Below are 12,016 nucleotides of genomic sequence, written 5' to 3'. Positions count from 1 at the left end.
TCTTCTTTTGTTTCAGCTACTCTACAGTGTCAGCTACTGCTGTGGGACGGTCTGTATGTCCAATTGCTCTGATTGGTCAATAAATAAAACACTGATTGGCCAGGCAGGAAGTAGGTGGGACAAGGAGAGAGGAGAATTCTGGGAAGCGGAAGGCTGAGGAGAGAGACGGCAGCCACCGCCAGGACAAGCAGCATGTGAAGACGCTGGTAAGCCACCAGCTACGTGGCAAGGTATAGATTTATAAAAATAGGTTAATTTAAGATATAAGAACAGTTAGCAAGAAGCCTGCCATGGCCATACAGTTTATAAGTGATATAAGCGTCTGAGTGATTATTTTATATGTGGATTGTGGGACTGCGGGGCTTGGGGAACCTGGAGAGAAGCCCTCCAGCAACAAACTACAACATCTTTCCTTAGTGTCTGACAGCATTTTGTTATTGAGTCTTCCTATGATTTTGATTTCTGCTGAAAATAATAGCTCCAGATGGTTGAAAACATTGGGGAAATGGAGATATCAGTGATTCTGTCATGAAGCCTTACCTGTGAGAGGACATACAGAACCCTCTGAAAATTCATAACCCCAAAGAGCTTTACACCTAAGGTTGCATGTATTTACTGGTGCAACTGTATCCTTGATGAAAATGTACATGTGGAACTAAAGTATTTTTGTCAAAGATTGGGATTAAGTTAAAAAATTGTTTTCTCCCATGCCAAACTGGACAAAGTTATCATTATTTTTGCTGCACTGGCAATCAAACCAATTGCCTTGTGTATGCTAGGCTTACCCCTCGGTTATACTGACAAACTACGTGTTTATTGCTGAAGGGATGTGCCCATGATATGAAGCCACATAAAATAGCCATGGATATCTAGAAAAAGCCTGCCTCCAAAATTCAACAGCAGCAATTCATGTACAACTTATTTGTGTGTGTGTGTGTGTGTGTGTGTGTGTGTGTGTGTGTGTGGTGTTGGTGATAAAACCTAGGACCACATGCACGATAAGTTTTAAATTTCTTCTGCAGATTAATACTTGCAGCATACATTGATTTATGGTAGTGATTCTCAAACATTAATACGGCCAGAGACCACCTGAGGACCATTTGGACTGCCTAGGTCTGGGACTGGCTCAGGATTCTCCATACTTGGCATGCTTTTGGGGACGCTGATCCATAGACCACACTCATGTTCAAGTATTGGTAAGTGGATATTACGTGGCCACACTGACCTGAATTGTTAGGTCTCTAAGCGTAAAGATGAGACCACAGATGTTGGTGAATTCACTGCTTGTTTTACGGTCCATGGTAAGAATTCTCTTCTTCTCTGTTCTCCCTCTTCCGCCTTGCTTTGTCTTCAGGCAGAAATGAACTATATACCTTTTTACATGGGTGCTGGAGATCTGAACTCGGCTCCTCATGCCTGTGTGGCAAGTATTTTACCAACTAAACCATCTTCCCAGCTCTGAAAAATTAACTCTTTAAAAGCCAGTCCTCAGCTATTGAATGGTAACATGGGGGTGATGGTGGTATAAATCCGAGTCAGCCCTCCTCCTCACATCCACTTACTATAATCTCCTCTCTCCACTCAAACATCTGCTAGAGAAAGGCATTATCTGTCTCTGAACAGCAGGTTCCGACAGCAGCAAGACTCTTCGATAATAATGAACAGCGTGTCTGAGTCCTGAGTTTCCCAGAGACGGGACATCCATCTCCAGAAAGGGCCTGCCACTTGCTGTAACAGCGGCCCCCAAGTCCATCAGTAACGAGCCAACTGGCTGAAACAGGCACTTGGTGGTAAAGCAGAATGTTCTGTCCTTTGGCCAGGAGAAGCCAAGTGTCCACCGGCGATGATGTAAGCGCATCTGGCTTGCTCTGCCTGTGATACCTCAGTAAAACCCCCCACTCTATCCCCTACAGACAAAGAGAAGCTTAAACCAGGATTCCTAAGTGTAGATAAGAACTTAGACCCCTTTTCCCCAGGTGGCTGTATCTGCTACAGGGACTTTGGAAAAGTCAGGATATTCGACCAAAAGACTAAAAAGGGATGTGGGTTAAAATAAATTATATGGTCTGTGCCTTTAAGATCTAGCCTCATAAAGAAAGGGGAGGCTCCTTCTCCCCACCTCCCTGCTGTGAGTGAGAGGTTTGGAAGAGCCTCCCTGGAGACTTAGAAAACACCTTACTTTTGCATTCTGTACCTAAAGTATTCAGTGGCAGCTTTGGGGACTGTGATTTAGGCCAGGCCAGTTTCAAGTCCCCAGAAATGATGGCGCCAGCCCCAGGAACAAAAGAACAGAGTCAGGATGTCTGATGGTAACCAATTAGCCACGAGATGCCCCTCTCCAGAGATAACAAGACCAGACCCCGGAGATGAGTTGTAAAACTCCTGACAGGGCAAACAGATAAGATAAAATAAGATCGAGTCCAGGCCCGAGAAAAACTTGACCAATCAAGGATGGACCCGTACTAACCCCATCCCCTCTAAGAAATTTTATGGGTTTTGCCTATAAAAACTAACTTCCCCAAGAAAGAGCACTCCTCCCTGCCTCACTGTATTGGGTGTAGGAATGAGTCCCTGTCTAGACTTGTATCTGCAGAATAAACCTTGCTGTTGCATTCTGGACATCCAAAGGTCTACGGTGGATTCTTTGGGGGGTCACAATCTGGGCATAACACTGCCCTTCTTCTGATGCCTCTTCAGCCCCGCACTGCACACCGTTAAGGTAACTAGACGAGTACCGAGTCCGCAAGTATAGTCCTTTGCTGGACCTTCTGCAGAAGCATGGCTACCTCCGCAGGCTGTGAGGGAGGGTAAATGTCCTGGGCTTGGTGCACAGTCCCCCCAGCTACCGTGCAGGAAAGGCCAAGGACGCCCCAGCACGCTGCCCTTCGCTGCCACCAGACACGGGGCCGGCTCCGACGCCTAAGAGGCCGGTGCACCGTCGGTCCACAGAGGCCACGCCCCCTCGGCAGAAGGTGGTGGGTGTGGCCTGGGCGGTGCTTGCCACGTGACGGCAGCGGCCGCTGTAAGCAGCGCCCAGAGCCCGGAGCCTGCGGGCGGAGCTGAAGCAGCGTTTGCGGGCGGAAGTGCGGAGGAGCGGCTGCGCCAGTCCCACTCCTCACGCCGAAGGTGCAAGAACCGACTTAAACGCCTGGAAGCTTGGGCTCGGCTCGCGCGTCTGCGCAGGCGCACTTATGCTCCTGGCGCCTGTCTGGCTTCCCAGGGCAGGGGGCGGAGCCTGTGGATAGCCCCGGAGCTTCTAAGGGAGGTTGGACCCGGGCACGTTTGGAGTTATTTTGTTATTGTGAGGAAAGGCCTTGCTGCGAGCTTAAGAAGATGCGGAGAGTGTCGATCCACACCCTCACCTCCCGGTTTAAATTTAATTCATTCCCATGTGTTTATCACCTAGTAGCAAACCGTTTTGCTGTGTATTGGGTTACAGAGATGAAAAAGATGATCGTTGCCCCCGAAGGATCAGAAGATCTAGCAGAGGAAGCAGGTGAATGAAAAATTGGAGGGCTGCAGATAAGGCTCAGTGGTACAGCTGTTCAAAAATGTGCTACATTTTATTTCTCCATACTTAGAACACTGAATTTGGGTCTGTTTTTCTAGTTTTAAATTGTGTCGTTGTAATAATCTGTGTTCATCTAGGGGTAGATTAATTTTCACGTTGTGAGGCAACTGCATCCGCACAGTCCGGTTTCTGCTTCTGAGTTAGGGTTGTATCTGGAACTCGTTGCCTTCTTTCTTATGTATTTTTTCTTCTCAACTTTTTTAGATTATATCCTTAAATTATTTTTAAAGAAAATACCAATGTGATTGGCAACCTTTATTTATTTTTAGTTCATATGTATGAATGTTTTTCCTGCATGTGTGTAAGTGCATTGTGTGTGTGTGCACGCGTACAAGTGCACCTGATGCCTTTGGAGGTCAGAAGTGGGTGCTAGATCCCCTGGAAATAGTTAAGGGTGGTTGTAAGCCCCCATGTAGGTGCTGTAATCTGTTTTTGGTTTGTTTTGGGTTTTTTGGTGCTTTTTGTTTTCTTTTGTTGTTTGGTTTGGGTTTGGGTTTTTCAAGACAGGGTTTCTCTGTGTAGTCCTGGCTGTCCTGAACTCCCTTTGTAGACCAGGTTGGCCTCAAACTCACAGAGATCAGCCACCCTCTGCCTCCAGAGTACTATGATTAAAGGCATGCGCCGCCACCACCCAGTGTAGCTGCTATAATTTGAATCCAGGTTGTCTGCAAGAGCATTAAGTGCTCTTAAACTGCTGAACCGTCTCTCTAGACCCAACAACTCCCATTTGACTGCTCAATTGATTTCAAGTTTTTGATTATTTTTTTCCTCATTCTGTTCGAGATCTATGACTTCCAATCTAGAGACTGATGTTTTTGATTTATGTATTATATCTTGTGGCTTAGTTACTGTTCTGTTGCTGTGAAGAGGCACCATAACCAAGGCGACTTATAAAAAGAAGCATTTAATTTGGGGCTTGCTTATAGTTTCAGAGGACTAGCCTGTAATCATGGTGGGAAGCATGGAGGCAGGCAGGCAGGCAGGCATGGTGCTGGAGAAGTAGCTGAGAGCTTACATCTTATCCACAAAATGAAGTAGGGGAAGGAGGGAGGGAGGGAGGGAGGGAGGGAGGGAGGGAGAGGGAGAAGGAGGGAGGGAGGGAGGAAGAGAGGGAGAGAGAGGGAGAGAGGGGAGAGAGAGAGAGAGAGAGAGAGAGAGAGAGAGAGAGAGAGAGAGAGAGAGACTGACTGACTGACTGACTGGATGTCATGGGCTGTGGGATTTTGAAACCTCAAAACCCACTCCAGTGATCTCTGTAATCACAGAGGCCAGAAGGGTATCATCAGTGTGAAGCAAGAAGTAAGCCTTCCTCAACACAACTCAGTGGCTGTTGTTGGTTCAAACTTCTAGAGGCTAACAAAGGACAGTTTATGTTAGGCATATTTAAGCACAGCACATTTTGAGAAAAAGTTTTCTGGTGATAATTAATTCAATCCTGTGTGTACAACAAAGCTTAAGACATGGTTACATTGAAACTCTTTCCAAGGTACATGTGTCCTCTCTCATTAAGATGGATTGTATAGATTGACTACATGTGGCATGTTAAAGGTCTGGGGGAAGAGCTGGTGTGGTGTTGGTCATACAGATAGTGCAAAGGTTATTAACCACCTCTGCTCTCATTTGTAAAGTACGTGTGACATCTCCCATAAAGATGGGCTCTACTGGCTGAGAAACAATGCTCAAGATAAGGGTCTGGGGAGGATGACTGAGACAAACACCATGTGTGGTCTGGCAATAGAAATAGTTCAGAGGTCACCAGGCTATTAACCAAATCATTCCCAGCGTTATGGGCAGAGAAGAGATGATACATCTCTTCCTTTGAAGAGACAAGCCTTAGTGTTTAACGTTCCTGGTTTCCCTAGTGCTTATCTGTGAGCACAAGGACTTTGTGCCCTCTACAGCCCACCCTGAGTGACACACCTTCCACAAGAAGTACACGTCTCCTAATCCTTCTAAATAGTTCATCAACTGAGAACACATTCAAATGGATGAGCCTATGGTGTCCATTCTCATTCAAACCACCACATCTTGATAACTAGTTTTCCTCTGGATCTTTTAGGAATTCTTGTTAATTAGATAGTAAAAAGTTTAGATTGATCTTCTGTGTCTCTTAACATTTTTTTTTATTTTTTTCCTAATTTGTCTTCCCACGCAGGATTTCTTCCTAGATTGTTTTCATTTTGTTAATCGTGGTTTTAATTTCCAATAATTATTTCTTATTGCTTCCTTTCCATAGCAACCTATTGATGTTTTATAGATTCAGTTATTGTTTTCAGCTTGTCTGAGAAAACTAGAAATCAAAAATAATCTTTTTTTTTTGAATTATCTGTTTAACACTGAATCATTTTTTTCCTTCCATTTTTCATTTTAGAAATCTTTCTATTTTGTACTTTGGCTTTTCAAAATGGTTGAAAATCATTTATTGGCTATGCATATTTATGTCCTTTGGGGGTACTCGGCATCAACTGGGAACCTTGAACATGGTAGTGAAGCCCTTCTACCACTGAATGAAACTCCTGGCCCTTCTTGTCTGTGTATACTTATGAATGAAAGTGTGTTAGCTACAAGAAGCCCCATTTTTGTAGACACTGGTCGGAATTGTCAGGGAAGAATGGATTCTGCCTGCCTCCTGTGTCCATGTTTTAGCGCTGCGTTGTCTGTAAATGCTGTCTCGTTCTCCCTCTGTCTTACAGGAATCAATCAAATTTCTGCTTTGTTGTCTTCTTTGTTATGATGGGTCTCCTTTTTTCCTCCCTTCTTAACAAATAGCATGTAAGTGGGCTTGAGGCAGGAAGGCAAATGCGTGTGCATAGTCTCACACAGAATTGTAGCTGTGTGCCTTACTGCCTATTCAGCTCTTGGGTTTCTATCCTCAGCTTTAAAGAGATTGAGAAAAGTACTTTCTCATATAATAAGTGGTGTCAAAGTCTTGGGCCTCCTCCAAATCTGGGTTCCCCCTTTCCATTTTCTTCACTTATGCCAAGCCTTCCAACAGCTTTACAGCTTTTCAGAAACCGGGAGTTGACTTTCTTCCTCAGCCCTGGTTTGGTATGCTTTGCTTCACTTCTCTCTTCCCTTTGTATTATTGTGCCCAGATCGCGACCCCCAGAGAGACCACCAAAGACCAGTATGCCAGAATGCAAAAGCAAGGTTTAATCCGGGATATCTGAAAGCAATACAAGCCTAGGCAGGGACTTTGTCCAATACATCCAATGCAATGGAGGCTGAAGAAAGTGCCCACCTGTCTGCAAGCTCAGTTTTTAAAGGCAAAACCCACAAGGTTACATCATTTAGGGGTGCTAGTACAGGTACAATTCTGATTGGCTCGCTTCTAGGGACTTCTAGAAATCATGGTTTAATCTTACTTCTAAGGGGTTGCCCGTCACCATTTCTCATTGGCTGCCCTCAGGTGGGGACATTTCTGTGGTCATTTACCCTGGAAACCAGGGTTGGAACATTCGTTGGTTAAATAGTCATCACCGAATGAATACCTTGTGACTCTGTATTTGCACTTTCTAATTTCTGGGTTGACTGGTTCCAGTAACTCAAGGCCTATACCTAAAATGCAGAAAGCCTTATTTCTAAGATGGAGGCATTTTGTTCTCATTTTGGTCACACTATTACATGTAACTTGGCTTTCTTTACTGTATCTTTCTGCCAGTCATATTTGTAAGCTGTGTTTGCATTATCCTTCTCTTCTTAGCTTAGAGGACAGGAGAGAAAAAAAAAGGAATAGAGTCGGGCGGTGGTGGCGCACGCCTTTAATCCCAGCACTCGGGAGGCAGAGCCAGGCGGATCTCTTGTGAGTTTGAGGCCAGCCTGGTCTACAAAGTGAGTTCCAGGAAAGGCACAAAGCTACACAGAGAAACCCTGTCTCAAAAAGAAAGAAAGAAAGAAAGAAAGAAAGAAAGAAAGAAAGAAAGAAAGAAAGAAAGAAAGAAAGAAAGAAAGAAAGAAAGACAGGAAGGAAGGAAGGAAGGAAGGAAGGAAGGAAGGAAGGAAGGAAGGAAGGAAGAAAGGAAGAAAGAAAGAAAAGGAATAGAGAAAAAAGGGAGTTAAGGGCCAACTTCTGAGTCGGGTAAGTTCCTAGGGTTTTGAGCAAAACTTAGCTCCCTTTGCCTGATGAGTGATTCTACTAAATAAGGATTCTTATACGAGGAGCCCCTTGGCCCCATTTTAATGAACTTTCTGAACACCCAGTTGAACAGAATAGCATTGGTAGAGACTGTTATAGGGCGTGTTCTCTGGGAGCTTGTGGACTGGTTTAGGACACATAAGCAGTGATTGACTCATGACTTAGCCTCCTACAGACTGAAGTGCTGAGTTGTGTATCATTCTAAATGTAGTAAAGCTTCTGCAGAGGTCAGGAAGGTTAGGTCTTGGCTGGGCCAAAAGGGCTAAAATTGGTGGGAGAAATGCCAAACAACCCAAGGACTGGAAAATTGGTGAGATCCAAATTTCAAAGAGAAAATAAACCAAAATCCTCTAGTAAGTCTCTGACATGTACTGGAAACTGGGATCACATCTGGAACTCTGAAGATAGACAGCTTTTCCACTTCATGTCTTCTTAATGAGTTTCCATACAGACTACAGGCCTACCAGAGAGATAAAGGGACCATTGAATATGCAAATCTTGAGTATGGAAATAAAAGCCAGGTATCAAGACATAGCATTAACTCACTGTACCACTTTTACTTAGAAAAGGCTGCGACAAAAGAGAGAAATTAGTAAGAGAAGTTACTAGTTTATAAAAACTATAGTCTTAAAAATTATAATTGCCATCATTTTCCACTTAAGTGATTGCCCACAGTCAGTATCAGAATTCCAAAAGAATTTCCATCTTTTTGAGCATGCAAGATGAAATTGACATGGAAGAGATCATCAAGGACATTTTCAGACAAGGTGAAATCTGCTTCATCCCTCGGTACCAATTCCAGAGCAATCACATGGACATGGACATGAGATTAGCATCACCTGAAGAGATCTCTTTACTTCCCCAAACATCCTGGAATATTCATCAGCCTCGTGAGGGAGATGTTTGGGAGGAGGCCTTATCCACAGGTAAGTGTAGGTGTAACCGTCTTACTAAATAAGAAACACAGAGCCAATGCAAAGATGAAAGCCCAAGAGGTCAGAGCAATAGCTAAGAGCTAAAAACCTTATCCTTCACTGCCGCTTCTGTCCTCAGCAAGAGAGCTACTTCCTGTCTGTTTATCTTTTTTATAGACTTTCTATCCTGTCTTCTCATTGGTTATAAACCCAACCACATGACCGCCTCGTCACTGCCTGTCTGTACAGACCTCCAGGTCTTCTATGGTTGGTATTGAGATTAAAGGCATGTGTCTCCAATGAACACACAGAGATCTGCCTAGCTCTGCCTCCCAAGAGCTGGGATTAAAGGCGTGCACCACCACTGCCCAGTTTCTGCTATGGCTTGTTATTAGCTCTGACCCCCAGGCAACTTTATTTATTAACATACAAATAAAATCACATTTCAGTACAAATAAAATAAAATATCACCATAGGTAAGGCATCATTTCTCACATTAAAATACTGACCTAGATGTGTCCTATATCATCTGATCTTGGATGCTAAGCGTTGTCAGGCTTGGCTAATTTACAAGAATTGATGTCTTTGAATATTTAGGTAATGTCATCAGAATTTTCCTTCTAAAAATCTTCTCTCTCTCTCTCTCTCTCTCTCTCTCTCTCTCTCTCTCTCTCTCCCTCCCTCCCTCTCTCTCTCCCTCCCTGCCTCCCTCCCTTTCCCTCTCCCTCTCCCTCCCTTCCTCCCTCTTTGTCTGTCTCTGTCTCTGTCTCTTGTAACATGAATCTTAAAGAGTTTTATTAATATAATCAAACCTGAGCCAGGTATTGGGGTGAACACTGAATGATCTGAGAAACAGAACAAGCCACAGCTTCCTCACCTCTCCAGTTCCTCAGGTGATCCTGTGTCCTCATCCAAATGGCTCTCAGCTGAACTGTTGCTCAAAAGCCTAAAAGGTTAACCATGCCAAAAGCTTCTAGTTTCTAGTCCTCACGCCTTATATACCTTTCTGCTTCCTGACATCACTCCCTGGGATTAAAGGCTCACTTTCTGAGATTAAAGGCATGAGTCACCATGCTTGGCTGTATCCAATGTGGCCTTGAACTCACAGAGATCCAGAGGGATTTCTGCCTCTGGAATGCTAGGATTAAAGGCATGTGCTACCACTGCCTATCCTCTCTGCTCTATGTTTAATATTGTGGCTGTTCTCTGACCCCAGATAAGTTTATTAGCATGCACAATATTTTGGGGAACACCATACCACCACAGTCTCTGTCTCTGTCTCTCTCTGTCTCTCTCTCTGTCTCTCTCTCTTTCTCTCTCTCTCTCTCTCTCTCTCTCTCTCTCTCTCTCTCTCTCGCTTCTACCAGATATTTTCATCTATTTTATGTCAGATCTATTGTATGTATAGGAAGATAAGGTCCTGTGCCTGAAGGAATTCACACTGTCGCTGGGGAGACAGAAATTTTATAATAATAAAGTATCCCAACTTGTACTATACATCAAATATAAGTATCAAATAAAAAGATACTGAATATTGAAAACATTGAAGCTCAGGGGTGGGTCTTGAAAATGTGTGTTCCCAACACTGGCTTATTCATTTTCATCCTCTGCTCTTTATCAATGCTGTGTTTGTGGCATTGGTGGCATCATTGCTCCCATGATACTTGCAACCCAAGTTGCAGTGGAATGGAGAATGATACTTAAGAGTCGGTTGCAGTCTGAGGCAGAGATCCCTGCTATTTGTAGAAATGTCTAAGCAGGCAGGCTCTCTGTTACCTTCCAACATCACGTTCTCAGTGTGCAGTTTTGCTTGCATCAGCAGTTTAGACTCTGGCAAGTTCAGTGCTAAAGCGTAAATCCAGCTTCACAGTGTTTGAGAGGAGCTGATTGGAGCTCAGATCGTCTCTGCGGTAGCCTTTGTGGTCTGCTCATCTTCCTGGTTTGCCTCTGTTGTCTCAGTTTAGAAGGTGGTAAGCTTGTGTGCCCTCAGTTGCAATGATAACTTTTCAAGCAAAAATTTCACATAAGGCATTCTAGTTTTAGGTTTACAACATAATAACCCAGCTGGTAAATGAAATAGAGGGACTGTATCTTTACTGAATTTAAAGTGAGAGCTGCCTAGACAATTTGATCAGCCTGGAGTCCCTCCACTGAGAATTTATAGTCTGATTCAACCTTAATCAACTTGGCTTAAGTACAACTGGGATAATATTGGTACAGAAATGGAAGACTATACAGAACAGCCTTAAAGGTCTCTGGATTAGTGTCCTTAGGAGTCAATCTGTCTTTGTTGTGACTCTGTATCTGTGATGGCCCATGGCACCTTGGACTTGGGCATCACCTTTGCAGCTAGAATTCCCAGCAGAAAAAAATAGCAAGTCTAGTTTTCTAACAGTCTCAATAAAACCCTGGTCCTAACTTTCATTGCCCCAAGTGGTCATCCCCAGATTAATCACTGTGACTAGACACGGAATTGCTTTGGTGACTCAGACCTGGGTTGTCATTGACCATTTCTGTTTTTCTGTGATCAGGGAAAAGGACCTATAGCCACCTCTCCAGCCCTCCTCAACTACTGAGCTGAATTGTGGGGCTGAGGTGAGAGTGACATGTGGTGTTATAGAACAAATAGTGATTAAGAAAAAAGACATCTTGATATCAACCTCTACCCTCCATATATGCCCACATGGATGAGTGCATCTGTATACATTATACACACACACACACACACACACACACACACACACACACACACACACACACTAATAGAAATACAAAACACTCTTAGTTTACATAATTAAAAGTGTTCTCTGTAGCCTTTATTTTTATACTAACAAAATTTTGCTGAATACAAGCAGAACACACATATCAAGTGTACAGTTATTAAATCTGAACAAACATATAAACTGACATGATCATGATATGATACACATCAAGACTGAAACATTTCCACCCTCCCACAGAGGTTCCTTGTGATACTCTGTCTTAAGCTCTGTACTTTCCAGCCCTTCACAGATTTCCTTCTCATATACATGAAATCCCCAGGAGCCCCAGTGCCTGGGTCCAGAGCACAGCCCTGGCAGAGCAGCACGTGGTAGCCCTTCACATTTACTCTTTACGTTCATCAGGCCCAGGAGAAGACTCCCCGTGGATCTTTTAAGATGGCATAGAAGGACGAGGCAGTTGTCAGGATTCTATGATGGTTTACAGTCTGCACCACGATTGACATCAGGAGCTCGTCCAGCTTCAGAGAGCAGGAAGGAATTGATCACTGGAAGCACTTAGGCAAGAGAAAAGACAAATTAATCAGTTTGTCAAATGCTTTTTACACAGTATAAACCCTATATGTTCCTACATAATTAAGTATTATGTCCAGTAATACCAGGTATCAATCATCTT

At 43.8% G+C, this 12,016-nt stretch overlaps 1 protein-coding gene across 7 annotated transcripts in view; it reads left to right on the top strand.

Moving 5' to 3' along the window:
- The first annotated feature begins 3,048 nt into the window (after positions 1 to 3,048).
- The window catches only part of LOC143268073 (5-formyltetrahydrofolate cyclo-ligase-like), a 50,193-nt gene continuing 41,225 nt past the window's right edge, over positions 3,049 to 12,016 (top strand). For 2 of the 7 annotated variants that reach the window (XR_013043653.1, XR_013043654.1), the window contains exons 1-2: positions 3,050 to 3,496; positions 8,369 to 8,632. Coding sequence is in view for 4 of the 7 variants with exons in the window: in XM_076548591.1 (XP_076404706.1) it covers positions 3,334 to 3,496; positions 8,369 to 8,632; positions 11,746 to 11,777 (459 nt within the window). In the remaining 3 variants the exon portion in view is untranslated. Of the gene's footprint in view, positions 3,497 to 8,368; positions 8,633 to 11,745; positions 11,977 to 12,016 lie in introns of those variants that run through there. The other 5 variants (XM_076548591.1, XM_076548590.1, XM_076548588.1 and 2 more) reach the window with 5 other exon arrangements.

This window comes from Peromyscus maniculatus, chromosome 12, assembly GCF_049852395.1.
Source record: "Peromyscus maniculatus bairdii isolate BWxNUB_F1_BW_parent chromosome 12, HU_Pman_BW_mat_3.1, whole genome shotgun sequence".
NCBI classification, from domain to species: Eukaryota; Metazoa; Chordata; class Mammalia; order Rodentia; family Cricetidae; genus Peromyscus; species Peromyscus maniculatus.
Note: the sequence above shows the minus strand (reverse complement) of the source record. Positions and strands in the feature narration are given on the sequence as shown.